A 25,807-nucleotide genomic window follows, 5' to 3' on the forward strand; every position below is an offset into this window, starting at 1 on the left:
GTTCACACCATTTTCGCACCGTTCACACATCAATTGCTATAGAAAACTTGAAATTGACAAGTAGCTAAATGATAATTTACGCAATTTTTGTGATCCAAAAATTCTGGGAATTAGTTGGATGGCAAAAACATGGTAAAAATATTTGTGTAGATTGTGTAGAACAGAACCACGTCTGGGTTACGCTACGCTACGCACTGCACTAACTTCGTGAGTTTTACTTATTTTTAATTAAAATTTAATTAGCAATAAAACTCATATTACACTCATCTTTTAAGCGGCTTAAAACTCTGTTTGTCACCGATTTTCTTGTGATTAGTTGCTCTTGTAATTGTCAAAGCGAATCATGATTGTGTCCGCTAGTTTGACATAAAAAATATATTGAGCTGAAAACATTTTCCATACAAATATTTAGGTTGAAAAGGCAATTGCATTAAAATCTTTAAAGATTTTGTAATTCAGCTCATTAACACTTGACTAAGTAAGCTTTACAAATCTAATATCGCCAACGTCCACGTGTTATCTATGCGCGCTCGTGCGACTGTCTTGTCTGGAGTCTGCGGTGCAGGATCTTTCAGTCGGTGGTTATTTAAGGCTCGAGTTATCGCGAGCGCGGCTAGTAATGATAACGGAGACCCGCGGGTGGACGCGATGTGGTCGGTGTTGTTGTGCGCGCTAGTGGCGGCTGCGGCTGCGGCTGCCAGAGAGTTCACTGGTATGTTATGTTCTCCTGGTACTTTGTGCTATACAAAAACTAAAAAAAAGTCAAAATTCATTGATTTCAACTTTACTTTACAAACAATTTTAAACGTCAGGTTATATTTTGAGATAATGGTGATAATTAAAGTCGAAAACTTAAAATTAAAGTAACGAGGATTCCAAACATGCCTTGATCCGGAAAGAGCCTCAATAGCTCAACGGTAGGAGCGGTTGGACTCATCACCGAGGGGTGGTGGTTCGATCCCCGCCCCGTTAGTCTATTGTCGTACACACTCCTAGCACAGTCTTTCCTGATTAGTTGGAGGGGAATGGAAATATTGGTCATATGGCAAATATTCTTTAAAAAAAAAATATATTAAAAAAAAGATAGAGCCCACAACAAATGCAGTCAGCGATTTGGTTTTTTTTATCACCAATTTCCTATAGTTTTAAAAACTAAGTAGCCCGTCATATAGTGCATTTAATTTCCAAGATTAGTATAAAATAAACTCCCTAGCCGCGCCAGTCTGTCTATTTGCAATACACTCAAAGATTAATAAACGGATTTTCATGTTGTTCTACTAATAGATAGAGGTTTCTGTATGGAATTTGTGGAGATTTTGTATAAATTTATTGATGGTAATTGTCAGAAATGTAGGAAAAAGTCAATCGAATTTCATCGAAAATACTACGTAATCTACGTAATCGCCCTTGGGGCTATGTAATAACAAAATCAATAACAACAACAAAAACAAGACCATTTGTTGTTTTGTATGCAGTTCAACAACAAAACCTTTTAGTTTTGGATGCAGTTGTAAACGCCCTTGAGTGTGTAAACTTAAAAAGCATGTGCTCAGAAGAGCATGTTTAAATTATATAGAGTTATACAGTGATACAAAGAGAGGCGTGTGATAAACCTTTTTATAAAAAACCGTTGCTTAGCAAGCACTAACATGATAACCATAAAATGTTTACACTTCCCTAATGCTCCTTCAGTTCCACAACCTTCTTTATTACGAACAAAGCAATACAGTTTTACTAAAAAAGATTTTACTGGACTGCGGTGAATTCCAAAAGGAGGTTTATTTGTTTAATCTATATGTATGTACATACTTGTTAGTCCAGTGGATTATGACCTTTGCTTTAAATTCAGAGGTTGTAGTAGTGTTTGAATCCGATCCGGGGAATGTACCTCCAACTTTTCAGTTATGTGCAATTTAAGAAATTAAATATCCCGTGTCTCAAACATCGGGAGGAAACTGGCATACCTAAGATTTTTCTTAATTCTCTACGTGTGTCAATTATGCAAATCCACATTGGGCCAGCGTGGTGGCCTAACCCCTTTCATTCTGAGAGGAGACTCATGCTCAACAGTTTGTTGTAGATGATGTTGATAATGATGATGATTAGTACCTATGTCTATGCATTTCACTAAAAACTCATAAATTCCATCTTAAATTGATGCATCTTGATGACTAGTACAAGTAGGTAGTGAAACTATAATCTTAAGTAGTTATTATTTATTCGAACTGAATATTTTACCATATAAAATAAATCCAATCACAAGGTAGCTTTAAACTGTATAGGAGTTCCGTTAACTGTCCTTCCTCTTCATCACCAGACACCAGAATGACATTTAAAACCCATTTCGGTGGAAAGTTCTCGTCGACATAAATTAAACAAGTCCAAACACAAGGTAACTGCTGTAAACCGTTAAGGAGTTCCCTCGTCTGTGTTTCGGCTCCACCATCAGATCGACTCTAGACCCTCATTAACTTTTAATGCTTTAAAGTGATTAATGAAAAATATATTAAATGCTATAGTTGAACTCGATTTCTATAGAATCCCATCATCAGATTCAGACAATATGATGAAAATGGCACCACCTTAGGAGTATATCCTTTCAAACAAAAAAATAATTATTCAAATTGGTCCAGGAGTCTTCGAGTAGGTAACATATAAAAAAAAATTTAAGACTATTAAAAAAAAGTGTCAACTAGCCTTTTGTAATATATACTGCTCTGCTAGTGTTGCTCTTGCCGTTTTCTGAACTCTGCTTGCTTAGTCAATCAATCCTTTGCTGCGCGATATTTGAGTGCCCAAGCAACCGACGGTCAGGGCTCCAGAGTGAGGAACCTCCTCACAATAAGCGCCGACTTAAGAATCACTGCCTTCTATATCCGACTCTTGATTAGACACTTGCCAGTTATGTGAAAGCTTCCTAATATGTTGGTCAAAGCTTTTCGCTAGGTCCAAGTATTTTGATCTTAGTCAATTATCATTACTTGTACAAAAACATTAAAGCAAAGCAATTCTTTCTAGGAACGCGAAATAAATAGCCATAAACTTCATCGAAGCGTGGTACAATATTTTTTTTAATTTAAATAATGCACTAATTAAACGAGAAATTAACCTCAGGTGATTCACGATGTCCTTCAGATTTACGCTATGTTTTCCTTTTGAAGCAATCTAGTAATTTTCCGTCGAAAATAACCCAAAAATAGCACTAGTTCATTGTCACTTAATACTTAAGGATCGTCACCAAACGTGCAGAATGTATCAGGTTCTCTAGCCGCACCTTTTTCTAAATTTTAATGTTAATGTTAAAAAAACCAGTGACTAAAAAGTCTTAATTTAAGTCACACAAATTTAGGTATAGAATATCTATATCCTAATATGCGAAATCTATTTTGGTTTGGTTTGCCTTTAGCCGTGGATAGTTACCATCCATAGTAATGACGTACCGCCAAATGATTTATCGTTCGAGAGGGGATATGGAGCTGACACCCTCCGCGCTGTACCAATGCGGGTTGAGAGGGGTTAGGCCAAAAGTCCACCACGCTGGCCCAATGTGGATTGGCATACTTCAAACACGCGGAGAATTAAGAAAATTCTCTGGTATGCAGGTTTCCTCACGACGTTTTTCCTTCATCGTTTGAGACACTTGATATTTAATTTCTTAAAATGCATAAAACTGAAAAGTTGGTGTATGATGCCCCGGACTGGATTCGAACCCACACCCTCCGGAATCGGAACTGACGGGCTTAAATTTATAATGCCGACGGCTTTTGATCTTCGAGATACGGAGTGCAGTAACATCAGCAACTTCTCAATTCCAGGCTGAGAATATTTTGGAAGAAAGAAATGTTAATATTAATTCGATTCGGGATTCGAAGCCATATGGGCCAGCCGTAGAAAAGCAGAAAATAATAAAGCAAAAAAGCTAGAGAAGGATTTAAAAGACTTGAGCGGTGACGAGAGAGTGAGACGGTGTATTTCAGAATTTACCTACCATGTAGGTAGGACGAGGGCGAGCATTTTCAAAAATATTTACTATTCTATGTTAAACTAGCGTACCCGATCAAGCTTCGCTTTGACTTATGTGCACTTCTTCCCTATCCCTACCCTACACTACCCTACTCCTACACCTACCCTACCTCTACACTACCTCTACCTCTACCCTACCCCACCCTACCCTGATAAATGAAGAACCGTTTGACCGATTTTGAGCCAACTTCTTTTTGTGACTTAAACTATCTACAGTCTGAACAAAGCCTAAACATTTAGTTTGGATAGGTGAGCCCGTTCTTTAGTTATAAAATTACAACTAAAAGTGGCATTGATTTTTATATACAGGGTGTCCCGTAAATATTACGACAATAATAAGTAATATTTCAGCACATGGTATGACTAAACTGCACTGAAGTTAGAGATTTTGTGTTTTGTACAAAATTAAAAAAAAGTAAAATTCCGGCTAACATAATATTACGTTAGTAGGCCTTGGTGTCACGTTGTAGTACTATTATCGGGACACCTGTATATAGATGTCACTATTTCGGATCATTGGAAACTGTGGGATGACGACACAAAAGAGAGGTTAATGACTAGGAAAGCTAGCCGATACTATGACATCTATTATATTGAGGCTATGCTTCGCAGCAGCAGCATGCCGTGTCATTTGCGAATTAGAAACGACCTTCACCCATCTGTTTAAATTATGATAATGATAGTATTCCGGAGTTGAGAAGTTGATAGTGTAACACGCGTTTCATATTGAATTTTAATAATAATAATTAAATCCATTGATAATTATAATATCATTTAAAGATATTAAAAATACACCACAAAACTGGTCTAATATAAAAGAAACAGGAAAAAATGTCTGCCACGATGAATATGTAATTGCACATATTATCGACCAAAACACGTCTTATTTTATTCTTTATAATTTTTCCCCTATTCACTTGATTTATTTTTTATTTTCCTTTTATTTATATTTAATACAATACTATCTACATATTATATTTTTTCTACTTGTCTGAAATTATTAAAAAAAATTAATAATGTAATCCTTTGTTAAATAATTTATTGGTCACACATAAAATTATCTTAGGTCGTAAAATATTTTATTCTGTGATTTATTATGTTCTTTTAGTGAATTAACAATATATCAACCCTCTTAGGGTCCCGTCATATCGCATTACCTAAATATATAACTAAATAATAATTAACTGCATTACCGAGTAGGCTGATATTGTAAAATATTTTGAACAAGAGTTAGAATGTGCACACTTTAAATTTTTTCTCTTAAACTGAAAATCAGCACCTTCATCATTCATCTTTACCAGGTTTTTAAGAAGGCACAAGGTTTATACCAGTGTATAAACTTTGATAAATATAACTGTTTTTCCTCCGAAGGGAAAAACACGTATATTTATGTAAATGTATAAATTGTAAAAAGTTTTTTTTTTAAATTGGATAAATCCGAAAAAAGTATAGATTATATAGGCTCATTTTTAGTTTTGTATATTTCCCATTAGCGTTTGATCCACTAATTACAAACCCTGTATATTAAACACGTCTATAAAATGTTGAAAACAAAATTGAAATAAAAAACCAATCACGTCTCTTTTCCTATATGTAAAGTAAGAATTTTTTTTTTCGTCTATACTATAGTGTGGGTGTGTGGTGTGCCTATGGGTAAATGCTATGTAATACGGAACCCTACACTGCACGTGTGTGGACACGCTTTTGGCTGTTTTTTTAATAATTAAAAGGCTTTTTAGCCCGGATATGACTACTTTTTTTTTTTGATTATTGGCACTTGGAACAATTTAGACGTTTACGGTTTCTTGTTTTGTAAAAGCCTATAGTTATAGCTATATAGGATACTACAATCAAATCAAATCAAATCAAAAATCATTTATTTCAAGTAGGCTCAGTTTACAAGCACTTTTGACACGTCAGTTGACTATTTGTAAAGATTCTACTACCGGTTCGGAAGGCAGGTTCTGCTGAGAAGATACCGGCAAGAAACTCAACAGTTGCTCTTTTAAAAAAGTAATACAGTATTATAATTTACAATTGATGACAATTACTGTTTACATTTCTTATAGTTTTACTTCCTGTGTGAAGGTGGAAGCTGATCCAACGGCCTCCAAGCATCTTTATCATTAAGGAACTCATCAATGTTGTAGTACCCTCGACTAAGTAAATGTTTTTTAACACAAAGGCTACCAAAGGCTGTACCGACTTACGACTAAACTAACTAACTCTCGATGTTATAAGTGCGTCCATCTTGCACCGAGGATTATCATTAAATGTGATAAAAAAATAATAATTATAAATTTGTAAGAATGCATATGCCATTTGTGTGCAAACTTCCTGAACGTAGTTCGTTCACCTTAGCACTGCAACTCAAGGCCGAGGTGGAAATCAGAGCTTTTATCGTAATACATGTAATAATTAAAAATCATATCCGTATTATGTGCGTACGTATAACCTGTTCCGCTAACAAAATGCCACCACAGTCCTGAATAAAATAATTATGTCTTTTTAATATTCAAATCGAAAGATAAGGACATAGAACAAGTATAGACATATTTTTGACGCATTTAACAGTGCTGTGGTTCTCAGAGAGGTCCAGAGTTCGATTCCAGTTTAGGATTTTATATTTTCTAAATTGGTTCAGTTCTGATGGTAGACGTGGGTCATAACTAGTTGCCACTCTACTGGGAAAGACGTACCGCCAAGAGGAATCTCCAGAAGTACTGAATATTCATACAGTTTTACTGGTTACCTAACTGCTTCTTGGGCTCTGGGTGACCATTATGGACCATATGGATTAAAAGAGAAAATTAAATGTATAGGTTCACATATGCCTTTGTCCTTGCGTAGTAGTACTCTAAGTGTAATGTGGTTCTGCCCCTGTAGCGAAGAGGCACGTATATTCTCTTTCCACGATCGCAAACGCTTCGAAAACTAGAAAAATGTATGGGAATGACAGATTGACAGACACTTGATCACGTGAACTTTTTTTGGAGTTTACTCCTTAAGAATCGATTTTTTATATATAAGGCGCCCGGTATGAGAAAAATCCGAGGGGTAAAGAAACGAAAAAGTGTCACGTTTTTGGCGCGCAACTTTCTAATTTAGCTGTGAGTGTATTGAGACGTACATAGGGTATGATGTATAGGCGACTATACCTATATACTATATGTTATTGGGCTTGTTTGTTTAATGATTATATCATTGTAAGAGTAAAATATATAATGTGAAGTATATTATAAAGTCTATTAGTTATTTTACAATTCTATACATTTAGTCTTCTTTAACATAAGTATTACTAAAGCCCTACTCAATGTGCACTGTTTACCAACAAAAAAAAGTGTGTATGTTAAAAAAAACAAAAAGTTAGCTCGAAGCACGTCTCAATACTCGCGCCTTATAAGTGAAAGGTGCGCAACCGAGGTGCAGCAGGCCGCGGCGTGCGCACCCGCCTACAGCGTGCACATGGGTGCGATGTGCAAGTTGTTGGCGGCACAGCGCACGGTGAAAGGTGCGCAGAATAGGTTGCGCACAAAAAACGTAACGCATGTCATTTCATAACTTATTGGAGTTTACTCCTTAACAATCGATTTTTCATTTATACCCCTCGGTACGTTTTTTGTGCGCAACCTATTCTGCGCACCTTTCACCGTACGTAGCCGCCATAGCGTGCACATGCCTAGCGCGTCCGCACGCACGTGCACGCTGTTGGCGGGCGCGCACGCAGCGCTGCACCTCGGTTTCGCACCTTTCACTTTTCAGGCGTTGCTATTGAAAAGAGTATTCATTCGTGCGACGGAGCTGACACACTTTTTAATTTTTTTTTTTTTTATTCTGTACAAGTTAGCCCTTGACTACAATCTCACCTGATGGTAAGTGATGATGCCTCCATGGCGCAGTGGTATGCGCGGTGGATTTACAAAACGGAGGTCCTGGGTTCGATCCCCGGCTGGGCAGATTGAGATTTTCTTAATTTGTCCAGGTCTGGCTGGTGGGAGGCTTTGGCCGTAGCTAGTTACCACCCTACCGGAAAAACGTACCGCCAAGCGATTTAGCGTTCCGGTACGATACCGTGTAGAAACCGAAAGGGGTGTGGATTTTTATCCTCCTGCTAACAAGTTAGCCCGCTTCCATCTTAGATTGCATCATCACTTACCATCAGGTGAGATTGTAGTCAAGGGCTAACTTGTAAAGAATAAAAAAAAAAGAAGACTAAGGTCCAATCGTGGACGTTCATTCTTTGATGATATCTTAAACCAAGTTAGATGAAGTGCATAGTTATTAAAATATCGTTGATCTTTGTAGCTAAAGTATTCTAGATAACTCTAGCGTGCGTGTTGAGCGCAGTGCAAGGTCATGTTCATGGTGAAACTGGGAAGCGCAGATAAACAATGATATTTCGTAACCGATGGCTATAATTTATGCTTTTGTTCTGTAACCCGGACAAATATTTGTTGTTATGCCATGTTTTTAACCATGCCATGTTTTTAACCGCCTTCAAAATCACAAAAATAAACTAAAAAGCGAAAAATAACTGTTACTATCATTATATGTGCTATCTTCTGATCTCTTTGAAGGCGGTGCCAACACAATGATGCAACTAAAGCCGATTAAATCATAAACTTTTAGGATTTAAAGACCGTGGTTCTTTCCCGTGGTTCTTTCAGAAACGGCTTTTATTAATACGTAACTTGTTTGGCACCGTTTTCAAAGTGATCAGAAGGTAGCACATATGATGATATTTTTCACTTTTTAGTTTATTTTTGTGATTTTGAAGTCGGTTCAATTTTTTTGTTAAAAAGATTTTATGTGAATATTTAAAAAATCAAAATCATTGATTTCAAGCAGGCTTATTTAACAAGTAGTTAAAAATAACGAATTAAAAGAAACGCAAGTATCCAAAGCTTGCTAAAATTTTCGACTTGCTGAAAAGATTTTGAAAGATTTATATAAGTACAAGCGGGCGCCCGCGACTTCGTCAGCGTAGAATTCAGTTTTTCACAAGTCCTGCGGCAACCATGAATAATTTATCCGCGATGAAAAGTAGCCTAGGTGTTAATCCAGAGTAAAATCTATTTCCATTCCAAATTACAGCCAAATCGCTTCAGTAGCCGCAACGTAAAAGAAGAACAAACATACTTACACACAAACCTTCGCCTTTATAATATTAGTGTGATGTGATATACTGAACTTAGTTCTAAACTATGAGGTCACAATATATAAAGCATGCGTCTAAGATTAAAAGTAAATCAAGAGGCTGACTACAATTTAATAATCCTTTCCTACTAATATTATAAACGCAAAAGTTTGTATGGATGTTTGGATGTTTGTTACTCTTTAACGCCGCTACTACTAAAGCGATTTGGCTGAAATTTGGCTTTTTATCCCGAAAAAATCCATGGTTTACCGAGATTTGCGAAAACTAATGATTTTGATGACATATGAATGTTTGTTACTCTCTCACGCCTCGACTACTAAACCGAATTAGCTGAAAGGAGATGGTCCAAAATTGTATGGAGCCCAGGTCCAGTCATTGTACCCTAGCAGAAATAAAAGAAAATATTTTTGTTACTATTTTTGATTATACAAATCTACGAGTTTACTTTAATTCTTTCGAAATAATTTTCATTATCTCCCAAGAAATGCAACACTATTAAGGGTAATAATGGCGGATTGATGACGTTTTCAATGCAGTAATCGATTTGACGTTTGCTGTCAATTGTCATGTCATAGTTGCTTTAAGGACGCCATCTTGTATTAACTCAAAAACTTGGGTTTTAATTTTATTTATTTCTTTTTATAAGATCTTTGTATTTCCATCTCCTCTTCATCACCATCTCCTTTGTTATTGAGATATATTATAGCCTGGATTACCACATAGGCTACTTTTTATCCCGGAAAAATCCATGGTTCCCGAGGGATTTGTGAAAAACTAAATTCCACACGGACGAAGTCGTGCGCGTCCACTAGTCTTGTATAACCTTGTATAGTGGCAAGTTTATAATGCGAGCGCAATCGTTAGCATGTTGTAATGGTCATGGTTTTTAACCGAACAAAGAACTGATAAATATTAAACTGGTTAAGTGGCTATCGTATACGGCTTCGGGTCACTAAGTCCAGGGTTCGATGATCGAAAAATATTATTTGATTTTTTTGTTAATAATAAAATACTAGCGGACGCCCGCGACTTCGTCCGCGTGGATCTATATAAACTTTCAACCACCACTTTTGGGTTGATTTAAAAAAAATGTTGAATTACATTATCTTTCGTAATTTTTTTATGGTTTATGAACAACTTTTCAAAACTATCACTCTATAAATGAAGGACTTTCAATACAAAGTTTCAACCCCTATTTAATTTTTATGTTAAGGTCAAAAAGTGCCCTTTGTTTTGCTCCAAGATCCCATTTGCCATTATACCAAGATTCATCTTAATCGGTTCAGCCGTTTAGCCGTGAAAAGGTAACAGACAGACAGACTTACTTTCGCATTTATAATATTAGTATAGATAGTCTACAGCACTCAGGGACAGTGTAGATTCCCAACAATGAAAGAATTTTTCGAATTTAAACAAACAATCAAATCTTTCCTCTATATTTTACGAGTATTTGTATAGACATTGGTGTTTAAAACTGGAACGCTAGAGGTGTACCAATTAAAAACACTGGACTTGAATAGTTATATTATAAATGGACTGTAACAGTTAAATACGTCGGTCCTTCACCTTATCTGACGGCCTCCATGGCGCAGTGGTGTGCGCGGTGGATTTATAAGACGGAGGTCCTGGGTTCGATCCCCGGCTGGGCCGATTGAGGTTTTCTTAATTGGTTCAGGTCTGGTGGAAGGCTTCGGCCGTGGCTAGCTAACACCCTACCGACAAGCGATTTAGCATTCCGGTATGATGTCGTGTAGAAACCGAAAGGAGTGTGGATTTCATCCTACTCCTAACAAGTTAGCCCGCTTCCACCTTAGATTGCATCATCACTTACCATCAGGTGAGATTGTAGTCAAGGTCTAATGTGTAGAGAATAAAAAAAAAGAATATCTCCAGTCTCCGGGACTGCGACGGTAGAAAAAACAGAGAAGAGAAGCGTTTATCTAGAATTACGCATTTGCTAGATATAGATAGGCTTTCCAGTTTAGCGCTTTAGGCCGTATCTACACTTACCATCACGTGAGATCGTAGTCAAGAGCGAATCTTGTTAAAAAAAGATAAACTAAATAATAACCCAAAATTGTAGCCAAAGGTTTATAAATTTACATTAAACAGGTGTTTACTAGAAATGCAAATTAGATTTGTATAACATATTAAAATAGGTTGTGGAATATTTTTAGTTTAATTTATAACAATGTAAATAACATTTTTTTCCACCGGCTATTTCCGTTTGCCAAATGAAAAAACAAAAAAATATTTGCTCATTATGCAAATTTTATTTTGTGTTTTTTAACTTATTAGAAAAATACTTATAATTATAATATTTACAATGCCATACCCAATCTTTTAAGGTTTTTTGTCAGCTCTTTCAGTAAAATTTTCCGAAAACCGGTAAGAGTGGGTACTTTTAAAATACTTAAAAAAAATGAATTGGATTTGAAAGTACATTGAGTTCAAAAATCAATTACTGTATCTCAAATTATATAAATGGAGAAATACGACTACGAAATACGATTTCTTGTTTTTTTATCAACGGTTTTGTCGGTAGGGTGGTAACTAGCCACGGCCGAAGCCACATGTGAGATTGTAGTGAAGGGCTAACTTGTAGAGAATAAAAATAAAAAAAGGTCTTAGCTCAGAACCTCAGATCAATTATTGTATAGGACCTGCCTCGCAAGGCGTTACTTTTCTGCCAAAGTATCAACGATCGAGATCAACGATCTAATGCGATTACAAAAACTGTCGCTATAGAATCGATGTTAAATAGTTGTAATCGTGTTCGTTGGTTAAAGAGCTCCGTAAAAATACCTTTTTGTGTAGTTGAATGGTGTGAAAAACGGGCAAAAACTTCTAGTTTAGTATAAAATATATACCAAATCTAAGCTTGTTTTCTTCAGAAAATGACAGAGAGTTTTGTTCGTGACTAAGAATGCGAATGGTCCTTCTATAATTGGTCTGAGCTCAGAACAGAACATTGCTATACATAATACAGTTATATACCCCACAAGCGTACAGCGCTGATTTTCAGCTGAAAAGAATTACAGCTTCATGAAAAAAAAATTAAACAATATTAATCAAAATAAAAAACATACAGACAAAAAGGACTTTATATTTTTATGATTAAGTGATAAAGCGTAAGCATAATTTATGATCCAATAAAACCCTTATGCTAATATTACGAGTATTTACGACTCCAATGTTCTATGAACGGTTAAATTTAAATAACCCGTTTAAGTTGAATTTTCCAATTCTATTAATAAATCTGGTTGTGTACGTCATAGACCTCCTTAAGGTTTACGTCATTAGGCCAATTAAGTGACATTTAGGCGGTTTTAAATAAAAACAGGAATTAATACAAACATAAAAGCTTTTATCGTTATTTAGCATTCTTCATTGACAGCAATAATTTCCATAAAATGACGTGTGAAAGGTATTTAATTTTTTTATTTGCATTGAACACGAATATTAAATTTCGAGATACGAAATATAAAAAAAAAATTAAGTTTTCGACTAATTATCATCATTATCTTATAATACTAATACCTGACGTTTCGAAAGTGCTTGTAAACTAAGCCTAATTGAAGTAAATGAATATTGACTATTGACTTGACTGTAAAATTTACGTTGTTAAAAACGTGTTAATACTAACTAATAATTTAGCTAGCTAAGTGTCACGTAAGGTTAAAACGAACCAAATTATAATTATAGTTACGAAATATTCAATGGCAATTTTAACGGTATATTCTGATTATTACCAAATTTAATTTGTTTTCATAAATTAAACTTGTTGTTCACTGCAGAAACTTAAGCGTAGCTTTGCGACTTCCGTATAATATTTATTTTTTGGTTTTTTGTCAACAATTTTCAAAAATATTTCATTGTGACCGATGTAGTCTTTATGTAATTATTTTATTATGAGCTGCCCGTTTTTTTAAGGGGCTTTGCCTCATATGCCTTTAACTTTTCAACATTGCCATTCACTAGAAAACTCTAAATTGTTACAAAAAATCCCCGATTTATTGAATTTAAATTATTATTCTATTTATTTTCATAAAGTTACCAGCCATGTTTCTTGTATGAACCATGATTGCTTGGCATTTATCAAGGTTATGCCATACCTACGTCGAAAAATGTATGTATTAGTGCTGCTACTTCTTGGGTTTTTACGTTTCCAAGTGGTTCGGGCTCTAGAAGTCACAATGGTGCTGTGTTCATGCTGCATGGCACATTATTAAGGGGTTTTCTTTCTGTTATCGTAGAGGAGGACCAGTTCCGACTGCCGAGGCTGTATCACCTGGATAACTACGAGAGATGTCTGGCGCCGAGAGACGGCCTCTACTGCGTCGGAAGCTTCCGCCTCTCCACCGACCAACCCAATGCTGCCTATAACTTTATTAAGGTAAGCTACACTAATTCTTTGTTACTTACTACTGAGTATATCCAATAAGATTATTTTTTCAAGTAAAACTTCTTCATGAATGCTTGTCTTGGGAAGTGAGCTGAATCAGCATCATCATCATATCAGCCGTTGGACGTCTACTGCAGGACATGGGCCTATTGCAGGGACTTCCAAACATCTCGATACTGAGCCACCTGCATCCAGCGAATCCCTGCAATTCACATTTTTTTCGACTTCACAGACGCAGAGAATTTTCTTAATTCTCTGTGTCTGTGAAGTCTGCCAATCCGCATTGGGTCAGCGTGGTGGACTATTGGCCTAACCCCTCTCATCGTGAGAGGTGACTCGAGCTCAGCAGTAAGCTGAATATGGGTTGATAACGACGGTACAAGACTTTTTTCTCTGTGTAGACCTTCAACACCACCAAGTGATTTATAACAGAACCAACAAAAGAACCTTTTTGTTCCAGGAATACTCATCAGATCCTCAGAACTTCGACAGGACGCTAGTCCATCGAGGCTACTGCCTAACATCCCGCTGCCCGTCCAAAGAGTCCAACACCACGCTCCGCTTCGAGCGATGCGTGGAGCAGCAGGCTCTGTCTCCCGGTCTCCAGGCCTCGCTGGAGAGCATCTCCTGCAAGACGCACGAGGATCTGAGGGTCAAGAAGCAAGGAATGGACACACCGCAGCAAGTTTGGCTCGGTTTCGTCGCTGTCTTCTGCTTTTTCAATCTCATTGGGACTTTGTACGACTTGGCGACGAGAGGAGAAGGAAGTAAGTTGATTGATAAAGTTACACAACTTGTTGTCTGCGAGCCAAGTATATTTTTGACGGCCTCCGTGGCGCAGTGTACGCGCGGTGGATTTACAAAACGGAGGTCCTGGGTTCGATCCCCGGCTGGGCATTTTGAGATTTTCTTAATTGGTCCAGGTCTGGCTGGTGGCTAGTTACAACCCGGCAAAAACGTACCGCCAAGCGATTTAGCGTTCCGGTACTCCGTTGCCGTGTAGAAACCGAAAGGGGTGTGGATTTTTATCCTTCACCGAACATGTTAGCCCGCTTCCATCTTAGACTGCATCATCCCTTACCATCAGGTGAGATTGTAGTCAAAGGCTAACTTGTCAAGAATAAAAAAAGCGATAAAAAACTCTATATTAATAATTCAGACGTGAGATGTGATAGCCCAGTGAATATGACCCCTGCCTTTGGTTCGGAGGGCGTAGGTTCGAATCCGGTCCGGGTCCACTTCAAACTTTTCAGTTGTGTGCATTTTAAGAAATCAAATATCAAGTGTCTGAAACGGTGAAGGCAAACATCGTGAGGAAACCTGCATACCAGAGAATTTTCTTTATTCTCTGCGTGTGTGAAGTCTGCCAATTTGGATTGGGGCAGCGTGGTGGACTATTGGCCTAACCTCTCTCATTCTGAATGGAGACTCGAACTCAGCAGTGAGCCGAATATGGTTTGATAATGATGAATAATTCAGAGAGTTTGTTGTATTACATTTTTAAATCTTTTTTATGGTAATAAATGATGCACAAAGTAGATGCCCACCTAATGGTAAGTATGATCAGATCAGACCTATGATCAGAGAAACACTTTGCAGGGCATGCAAGGAACACGTCCAATATGCGTATACAATATTCCGCCCTGTGTCCATCAAGTGAGAGTCGGACCCATCGAGAATTCCGTACAAATCGTTCTTCGTCAAAAATAGTACATTAAAACATCATAAAATAAAACCAATGATTAGAGTTCCGTTTTTGTTAATTATGGAACATTAAAACAAACCTACCTTTAGGACAATATTCCGTATTATGTTCGAGTATCTTAACATATAATAATAATGTAATAACGAGCTTAATTAAAGAGCAATTATTACAAATACAAAATTATAATTAAATCCAGTAAAGAGCTGACTTATCGTTAAATATAATAAAGAAACAAAGCCTCTGCCAAGATTATTATCTGAGTGCATAATTTATGTGACAGCATCATGTGGATCACAATTTAACCAATTATAGAGAGCTTAAAGTCCAATATACAATATGGGCAATTGTAGGCATACATAGACAAAAGGGGAATTTAAAAAAGAGACTGTAGGTACGTAGAGATACTGTTTTCAAGAATTGAAATATCAAGGCTTCTCTTGACGATAGTTGTATGATTGACCTTTTGGTATAATCATCAATAAGCTCCAAGAGGCTTTTGTGTCTACCATTCTTATTTCTCCTATTTTACTATTTATATTCAGTACAAGCGGACATTAACCGCGTTTTATCATTTCCGGGATAAAAAGTAACTCAAAAACCTTCTGTATCTTCCAGTCAACGTTCCATTAAACTGAGATCGCAATTTTGTCGAAATTGACAAAAAAGTACTTTTAATAGTATTAATTATTAAAATAATATGTCTATATTTAAAGAGGTAAAGATTGTGTTGTTACAGTTCGTTTCGTGTAGGATGGTGCAGGTGACAGATAGTTTCACTCTTGTAAGTTTGCCGCGAATCACGATAATAGTACTTAATATGAACATCATACAGGCGACTGTCACCGAAAAACACTTTAGGAGGTAGTCTCTACTAAACCGATTTTGAAAATAGTAACACAACAAGAGAACTCCGTTACTTGTCAGTGTCAGGCTATATTTTATTGCCTTATTCTAACGGGAACGGGAACTAGGCGGGTGAAACCGGGGAGTCTCGGCTAGTTGTTTATACTGATATTATAGAGAGGAAAGATTTGATTTATTTGTTTGTTTGCATTGAATAAGTGTCGAAACTACTGCACCGATTTGAAAAATTCTTTGACTGTTGGGAAGCTACACTATCCCCGAGAGCTATCACACTAATATTTTAAAGGCGAAAGTTTGTGTGTAAGTGTGTAAGTGTGTAAGTATGTTTGTTCCTCTTTTACGCTGCGGCTACTAAAGCGATTTGGCTGAAATTTGGAATGGAAATAGATTTTACTCTGGATTAACACATAGGCTACTTTTCATCCCGGAAAAATCCATGGTTCCCGCGGAATTTGTGAAAAACTGAATTCCACGCGGGCGTCCGCTAGTAGGCTATATTTTATCCCCGTGTTCGTACAGGAATGAGAACTACGTGGGAGAAAGCCGCGTGGCGTTTGCTAGTATGTAATATGTAGCTTTTTACAACTAAAACTTGCTTAATATTTTTTGTGATAATATTTTTCTTTTCCCTACAGTTAGGTAGGTAGGTACTTTAATATTTTTTTACGTAAATTGCGAAAACAAAAATATTATGATTACATATACATTTGGACGATTTCCTTAATCAAACATCATTATTTTATAACGCAAATTTATAACGCAAGTAATTAAAACTTGTCATAAAGTTAAAACAGTTCATTAATATGGTTTATGTTGATTTTAAAACTCGAAACTTGCTCCAATTATTTCATTAACCAACTATTTGGAATGTTGCTCTATCGGGAACTAATTAGATTGTTGGAAAATCTTCTTAAATTAATACCGGAATATATTGAGTAGGTATCCAGCTTCCCTTAATTAACGAAATTAAAAGATTTTATACGACCTTGGTTAAACGGTTATTTCTCGGGTTTTGTGCGTGGTCAGATCGTAGTTTTTAAGCTTTATTTTTTATTGAATATTATTTGGAATGTACACTAACTGATTAATAATAAAATTGTAAAAAGTTTACATAAAATTGTAAAGATGTGAATTTTATAAGTTGTCTAAATTATTATTTGAATTAATTCAAAAATACATAATTTATAAGTAATTTGCATAATTTATAAATGAACAAGATACATTTACCATTTGCATCAACCTGTATACGCATGTATCTGCAAATAAATACATTTATTGATTTATTGATTGAATCATCATCATCATCATCAGCCTACGTCCAGCGCAGGACATAAGCCTTTTGCAGAAACTTCTACACACCAGTCTGCATTCAACGCGACGCGTTGGCCAATGTCGCTAAATAGAAACCGAGTTTATAATGGGTTTAGCCCCGCGTGTTACACTATACTTTTCACTACGATTGCGAGAAAATAAAATAATTCAGTACAGTATTAAATGTTAAAATTCTTTTTGCAGAAGAAACTAGCAACTCAATAAAAAAATTTGCATTCCACGAACAAGAACGATGCATTTCGTCCAAATTTAAAATTTTCATAAAATAATCAGGGCCTCACATATGTACTCGTAATCACGTATGATGATTCTATTTACGAATAAAACCCTCTTTGTTTTATAGCAGGCTAGTACCTACTCGTAACAGAGAAATTTTTTTAAAAAACAAAATTATTTTAGCCCCTAGAGGGTGAAATACTTGTTGAGCCCCGCTGTGGAGTGGTAATATGACAGTGTTTTGAGCAAGAGTAGTGAAAAAGCAATTAGGTCGGGAGCAATTAAGTACGGAACCCTCGGGCGAGTCTAACTCGCACTTGTCTGTTTCTTTTATTTATGCACGCCAAAATAAAATAAAAACGTATTACACTGTATAAAATAATAAAAAAGAATGTACGTAACAAAATGTACTCGTAAACGAAATGTGACAAGGTAACGTCCGGAGCTCAGAGAGTGATCGCGCTGCAAGTTCTCGCGCCTTCCTATTTCTCATGTTAAGTGAACCGGTCCACGCAACCGGTCACACATTTTATCTCTGAATAAAAACATATAGGTTTTTTTATTCAATTAAAAGTTCGCCTCTGACTACGATGATCTTAAGTGACGATAGTCTAAAGCTTTGGTCTCTTGCTCGCGCCGCTCGCCGCTGCGGTTTGTGGCGCTGACTGCGACGGAACAAAAGACCAGTCTTAACGTTTATCATACGATTACGTGTCCGACTCCGCATGCCGCATACCGCAGCGGTGTGCGGCACGATCAAGAGACCATAGCTTAAGATGGAAGTCGGCTGAATTGGAGTTGTAAGTGCCTACCACCTAAACAATTTAGATAATTGACACGATCAGTCCAACCCAGGACCTCTCTATTCTCTCTACGTCTACATCATCATCACTCATCTGTTTCAGAGAGCAGGCTGCTAAACGCGTGGTCGGTCCGCGCCAACTTCGCGCGTCTATTGGCCACCTACGAAGACGGAGACCCGAGGCTGTCTGCGCTGGCACCCTTACAAGGAGTCAAGTAAAGTAGCAATGTTTTATATTATTTAATAATCCTTTTAGCGACGACGCAAACGCATAATGTGATAAATAAATAAATAAATTATCGATCGGTGCGTGAGCTCACCCTGGGCCATGCTTGAAGATCAGTGATACACTATCTAAGCTGTAGCATAGAGCTGAGGCAGCGCCCCAATCAGCTGAATGTTTAATATTTATTAACAGACCAACTTATGACTGTACATCCTTAAGTAATTTTAATATTTTTAATTTGTTTGTAAGATTGTAATTTCTCTTTTTTTTTGGCTGAATAAACAATTATATTATTATTACTTCTAAAACAGGGCCGGGTCTCCTGATGCCAATGCTAGTCACCCACAATCCGATGAGCCTACGTGCCTGCAGTACTTACGGCTTGACATCCAATAAAACTGATCGTGTATTATGTGGGCTAACACACGATCGTGATTTGTCACTGTTACTTACTTATGAAACTCTTTTAGGCTGTATTGCTTCCTAATATTAGCTGAGCGCTTTTAATTTTCATTGACCAAAATAATTTATTTGTTGACAGAACGCTGCTGCTGGCGCTAATCATAATGACTCACTCAGCAGAGATACAGCACAAACTGTACCTCTACAACCCTGAGTACTTTGAACGGGTAAGGATGCTATTAACTGTTGCTATCGACGTCTGCAAGAGTTGTGCATAAACTTTTCGAGCGACTAAAACGAACAAGCCCTAAGATAGTTTATTGAATATTGCAGTTGCATCTTGAGGGAAAACCCACGAAAAATGGTCTGTGCCTACCTTTCTTCTAGTCCTCCTTCCTTGCAAATTTTCGTTACTTCTTCCACTGTCATTAATCCTGTCAAACAAGTTCGTCAGCTTAGGTTAGATGGGTAGGTACTTTTTTTTTTTTTTTATTCTTTATAAGTTAGCCCTTGACTACAATCTCACCTGATGGTAAGTGATGATGCAGTCTAAGATGGAAGCGGGCTAACTTGTTAGGAGGAGGATGAAAATCCACACCCCTTTCGGTTTCTACACGTCATCATACCGGAACGCTAAATCGCTTGGCGGTACGTCTTTGCTGGTAGGGTGGGAACTAGCCACGGCCGAAGCCTCCCACCAGCCAGACCTGGACAAATTAAGAAAAACTCAATCTGCCCAGCCGGGAATCGAACCCAGGACCTCCATCTTGAAAATCCACCGCGCATACCACTGCGCCACGGAGGCCGTCAAAGGTACTGTTAACCTGGCTTTAATTTAGAATGTCCTAGAAAACCAAACATATTAATGAGTAGTCTACAAAACTGAGATCAAGTCTAGTTTTCTCAACTCTTAGTACAATTTTCAGATTCTCCAACACCCAATAACCATGCTGATAAGGAACGGCTCGGCGCTAACGCAGATCTTCATAGTGATCTCCAACTTCTTGTTCGCGTACAGCCTGCTTCTGTACTCGAAGACTAAGCAACTTGGACTGGCGCAACTGCCCATGTGTATACTGCATAGACTTGCTAGGTAACTTATAGTACTTAATAGTGAAAAAAATGTCGCTAATAGGAGAGCAACATCGGGAATGGTATGTATACACTACCCCGGGCTTGTCAATTTGAGGCATGGGTGTTAAGTTTGTTTGCAGGTTTAAAAATTCCTTTGAAGACGTTTGAACACTCATCTTCACTACTCGGGCTTTAATTCCCGCATAACCCTCGCACCGACAAGCTCATTTGAAAAAGAGTTCTTTGGTCCAAAATAGTTTATGGCTCTTTGTGTTAGACAATTATCGTCACTGAAGTTAAAATGTTTCCGTTTCAGGATAACCCCAGTGCACCTCCTGCTGGTGGGGTTTGCGGCGACCTGGTGGCGGCCGATGAACGATGGGCCGCAGTGGGCGCTCACCGTGGGCGCTGAGAGTGACATCTGTCGAAAGAAGTTCTGGACGCACGCACTCTACCTGCACAACGTCTTCAATGCTGAGGAATACTGCTTACTGCCCACGTGGTAAGAGCTTCTATAAACCAACTCATTTTGACATAACTTTAGCGTTTTCTCTTACCTTCAAAGACTTCAAAGATGGTATAGAGGAAAAAGTCCAGTCTTTTGAGATCGTGTAATATTTTTAAACCAGCTCAATCGATTAATTTTGCAGCGTCGCGCTCATTAAAATTTCATGTATTTAAATTCCAGGTTCCTAGCAGTTGACATGCAATTGTATATAGTAGCCGCAATCCTGACCCTCTACCTGATGCAGAAGAAGAAAAACCAGATCCCTATTCTGGCGACACTGTTCGTCCTCTCGTGCGCACTGAACTTTGGACTCGCGTACATCAACGAGTGGAAATCACTGCTCTACATCATGGTACCTGAGTAAGTCAATAAACCTGCCAGAACGTAGCATCATTAGGACGATACATGAATATAAAACAGTAATCATCATCATCAACATAATCATTGTCAGCCAATGGACGTACACTGCTGGATATAGGCCTCTTGCATGGACTTTCAAACAAAACGGTCTCGAGCCGCTAGCATCCAGCGGCTCCCTGCAACCCGCTTGATGTCTTCGGTCCGAAGTGAAGGTGGACCGAAGACATCAAAACAGTAATCATATGATTATAATTAAGAAGATACTTTGCTATGGCATCTAGGACTGAGAATCTCATTTCTACTGAAGTAGACTTTAAAACACAAATATACAGAGAAGGCTTAGCAGTCTGTTCTTCTCTGGTAAAGTTTATAAGCAATTCAATCGAACTAAAAATTTAATGGTCTTACTTTTGTGTATTCCAGTTCACTTGTGTCAGATACTTTTGTACTCAGATGATGATGGAAGATGATGATGTTGACCTTCCACAGGAACGTTCGGCAAACATTCCGCGGCGTGCCGTCATTCGCGCAGTTCTACACGTCGCCGTGGGGCAGCCTGCCCGCCTGCCTGATGGGGCTGCTCACCGCGCACATACACTTCAGCATGCAGGAGCAGGGCTACAAGATCACTAAGCACAAGGTGGGTTCCTGACCTAGCCCTAGATCTAAAATATGACAAACAAAACAGGTGGATGGGTAGTGTGACAAAAAACTTGGAAATGATGGGGAAGTTATCCACGAGAGATAAAGACAAAGAAATGAAATGAATGGGAAAAGGTTTGAATGGAGCAAGGTGGTTAAGGAGGTCACGACTCACAAAGGGTTGTAGTACCTAATGTAAGGGTTGTAGTGATCTATTGTTCAAAAATACGAATTAGGAGAGATGCAAAGAGAGGCTGATGTCGATAACTTTTCTATTAATTGAATCTATCGTTGTTCCAGTGGGTCGTGTGGCTCTACCAGCTGACGGTGCCGCTGCACATGGCGTGGATCATGGCCGGCAACGCCATCCTGGGGCACACGACACGCGTCGCCGCCGCCGCCTATGTTGCCGTCGAGAGACCCTCCTTCGCGCTCCTCGCCTCCTTAACATTGCTGGGCATCGCCAATAACATTGACGGTAAGAATACAGATCATCAGGCTGGGTCTGGATGGACCAGATATTGATACTTCTGCACATGTGCCTCGATTATTCTTGGTCTGTTCCGGTCGATTTCAGTAACGTCTGATAGTAATTATAGTCTAAATCTAGATGCAGCGTGGGTCTAAGTTCTAAAGCATCTCTTTTAATCGTAAAGAGTGGCCTGGCCAACGGGTCAAAAATTTGTTGATCATTTGATTGAGAAGCTTCATGTTCATGGCAGACCGGTGATTTTATGAGGGTTGTCACGAAATGTACTACTACTAGCGACTAGTGACACAATTTCTTATACAACAAATGTGATTACAGTGTCTATTTTATAGAGACTAGATGCATCACCTGAGATTTATTTTTTAAGTAGATGTGCAGTGCATATTTTCGCAGTTTTCTCTGAATTTTATTACCGTGGCTAGTTCTTCTCTCTTGAGTCTAGCTGGCTCGTTATTTGTGCAATTTTCCTGGCTCGGAAGTTAGAAAAAAAAAGTAATTTACTTTTAATTTTTTTGATAGACTGGTTCCGGCGAGCGGCCGCATGGCGCGGCTGGGCCGCCATCGGCCGCATGTCGCTGGCGATCATGATGCTGCACTGGATCATCAACGTGCACCGCGTGGGCTCCCTGCGCACGCTCACTGAGGCCTCCGTCGCGTCTATTGTGAGCATCATCATCATCATTATCAGCCTAGACTAGACACCCATTTTCAAATTTGGGCGTTGGAAATAGATCTTCATTTAACTTCATACTATATTTGAACGCTTGACTCTCGTGCGAATGAGCGCTTACGTAGTTATCAATCCGATCTTCTAATTACATACATATTAAATAAAATTGAAGTGTCTGTCTGTGATTATAAAATCACTATGTTTTCAAAACTGCTTATGCTTGTAGTTATTTAAGTACATGTAGGTACAGCACAAACAAGTTTTTTTTTTAATTACTGTCTGTCATCTATCTGTTTGGAACACCTGAATCGATTTTAATAGGACTTTTACATACAACTTTTTATTTGGGTAAAGTTCATAGTTATTAAAATAAATATTCTTACGAATTTCAGGGTGGTGACATGCTGACGACCATGCTGTGGACGACGGTGCTGGCGGTACCGGTCACAGTGCTCGTGGAGTCGCCCGTGACACGCTCCTTCACGGCGCTGCTAACCTAGTACCTCGCAGTTTGATCCGAACTTAAGACCTCTCTGAACTTAGCGTGAGTTCTACTTAAACTTAAGTGGACAACTTCAGAGATTTGTAACGCCACTTTAAAAATAAAAATAAAATAAATATAGTTAAGGTTTCGATATATTTTTTCACGATAAACTTGATCGTGAGTGGCTGGTATTAGCTATAGGAGTAACCAAAATGTACAATAATAATAATTTTACCCATGTCAGCTCACTGCTGAGTTCGAGTCTCCTCTCAGAACGAGAAGCCAATATATAGATAGGCAGGTTTCCTCACGATGTTTTTATTTCACCGTTTGAGACACGTGATATTTAATTGCACACAACTGAAAGTTAGAGGTGCATGCCCAGAAACGGATTTGATCCTACACCCTCCGAAATTTGAGGTCATATTCACTGGGCTATCAAGACTTGTAATGTATAAATAAATAATTATAAGCTGCTTGATACACCTTTTTCTTTCCTATAGAATAATGAATTGCACATGTTATAAATATGTTTATATTGAAAAAGTTAAATGGTAAAGTTGAAATGAGGTTCCAGTCAATGTAGAAATTCATGCACTTTCAGAGAGTTTATTAAGTTCGTCTTATGCTATATTAGGAGTACTTACTACGTACTCTCACCCTGTGATATATTTTATTTAGTTCGTATAAGTGGCAATATGTTTAATGGCTATAATATGGCTATATATACTTTTAATACATAATTTGAACGCTTAGATTAAGATGTACAATTCCTGTTTGAAAGTCATGCATTGTGTTCACGTTTCAACTATTAGTAAGTATTGGCTATAAAATTGTAGTGAAACGCAAACTTTGAAATAAGGAATTTAGAATTTAATCTGACGTTACAGACTATAGCCGGATTTATATTTGTCTGACGTGTCGTGTCGTGTCGTGCAATTTGTTTTCGACACATCAGAAATCATCACGACACAATAAGTGTAAACGTTGCCTTATAGAATGTCTGATACCGATTCTGTTCTGATACGTCACGACACGACACGTCAGACAAATATAAATTCAGCATAAATAATTGAATACTCTAAAAGTACAAGCATTGTAAAAGTTTTACTAATATTGAAAGTAAGAGTTATTTTGTAATACTCTAAGGTGAACATTGCAAAAAAAGCTCATTCTCAATACTTTACATTCAATATTTTTAAATATCGTCAGCGTACGAATTAATATTTTAATAATATAGATTAACACAATGTACAAAGATTATTATAAGTTTGCTCATAAGTTAAGTTAAGGCTCGTATTCATTCGTAAACATTTTGTTAATAGTACAAAGTTTCAAATTCAAAACTTATGGTTATCGAATTTGATATAGCAATATGTATCAAATATATTTAGAAACATGTCTAATAGAAAAATGTTTGCTTACATACTTAACATTATTGTACACATTTTATCGTATAGCATTAAAAAAAAGATAATAAGTATCGTTTGTTTATTAGATTTACACCAAAATCACTATATAAAATATGGTTTATATGTTGCCTAATAAAGAATTCGATTATATTTTATGACAAACTAAAAAAAAATCTTGTCTTACCAATTTCACCTTCGCGGATTTAAATGCTAACGACAAAATGCCAAACAGCAATGTGTATAGTAATGAGAATGTGGCTTATTATTAAAAATCTAGAAATATTTTCTAAATTAGAAAAATATTGTCAGGAAAACTTTATTAAACGAATAGCTGTAAGCTTTTTATAAAGTAACAGGTTATGACGTGGAATAAGAACAATGAAAACATTATGTAGATGCCCACTTTTTTATAATATAATTAAGTATCATATTACATAAAATAGTTTCTAGCAGAAACTACTAATATTTCTAATTTTTATAATCATGTAAATAAAAAATTGATGATGTAGTAATTCTTTTATTGATTTAGATACCTGTCCACATTCAAAATAACCTTCATTTAATCTGATAGTGTAATGGGCCATATCAAGAGGTTTTGGTGAGAGTATATGAGTCAGATACGACCCAGAGGGCTAGAAAAATGGATAAAATGATGTTTTAAGATCATCTCCTGAGAGACTCTAATAAGGCCTGTAGCCATGTGGTACTTAGATTCTCTTTCTACAAACGCTAACGTTTCGAAAATTAACAATGTGTATTTTTGTGTTTTTTTTTTTTATTCTTTACAAGTTAGCCCATGACTACAATCCCACCTGATGGTAAGTGATGATGCAATCTAAGATAAAAGCGGGCTAACTTGTTAAGAGTAGGATGAAATCTACACTCCTTTCGGTGTCTACACGACATCGTACCGGAACGCTAAATCGCTTGGCGGTACGTCTTTGTCGGTAGGGTGGTAACTAGCCACGGCAGAAGCCTCCCACCAGCCAGACTGTGACCAATTAATAAAATCTCAATCGGCCCAGACGGGGTCG

General features: G+C 37.4%; 1 protein-coding gene across 1 annotated transcript; it reads left to right on the plus strand.

The window, feature by feature from the left end:
* Window positions 1–612: 612 nt before the first annotated feature.
* On the plus strand, window positions 613–25,281 carry LOC112048623 (O-acyltransferase like protein). Its single transcript, XM_024086239.2, has 12 exons — window positions 613–712; window positions 13,438–13,577; window positions 14,047–14,353; window positions 18,609–18,720; window positions 19,273–19,360; window positions 20,060–20,226; window positions 20,524–20,709; window positions 20,896–21,075; window positions 21,565–21,715; window positions 22,018–22,195; window positions 22,727–22,869; window positions 23,270–25,281. The coding sequence occupies exons 1-12, from the start codon at window positions 649–651 to the stop codon at window positions 23,375–23,377; spliced, it is 1,824 nt and encodes a 607-aa protein (XP_023942007.2). The 5' UTR covers window positions 613–648; the 3' UTR covers window positions 23,378–25,281.
* Window positions 25,282–25,807: the final 526 nt, after the last annotated feature.

The sequence above is a fragment of the Bicyclus anynana genome, chromosome 8, assembly GCF_947172395.1.
Source record: "Bicyclus anynana chromosome 8, ilBicAnyn1.1, whole genome shotgun sequence".
In the NCBI taxonomy this organism is placed as follows: domain Eukaryota; kingdom Metazoa; phylum Arthropoda; class Insecta; order Lepidoptera; family Nymphalidae; genus Bicyclus; species Bicyclus anynana.

Bases quoted from the DNA above. Each gene is read 5' to 3' on its own strand.
- LOC112048623 (XM_024086239.2), top strand. From the start codon at position 649: ATGTGGTCGGTGTTGTTGTGCGCGCTAGTGGCGGCTGCGGCTGCGGCT. The intron at 20,710-20,895 runs GTAAGAGCTTCT...TTTAAATTCCAG, and splicing joins TACTGCTTACTGCCCACGTG to GTTCCTAGCAGTTGACATGC. The intron at 22,870-23,269 runs GTGAGCATCATC...TACGAATTTCAG, and splicing joins AGGCCTCCGTCGCGTCTATT to GGTGGTGACATGCTGACGAC.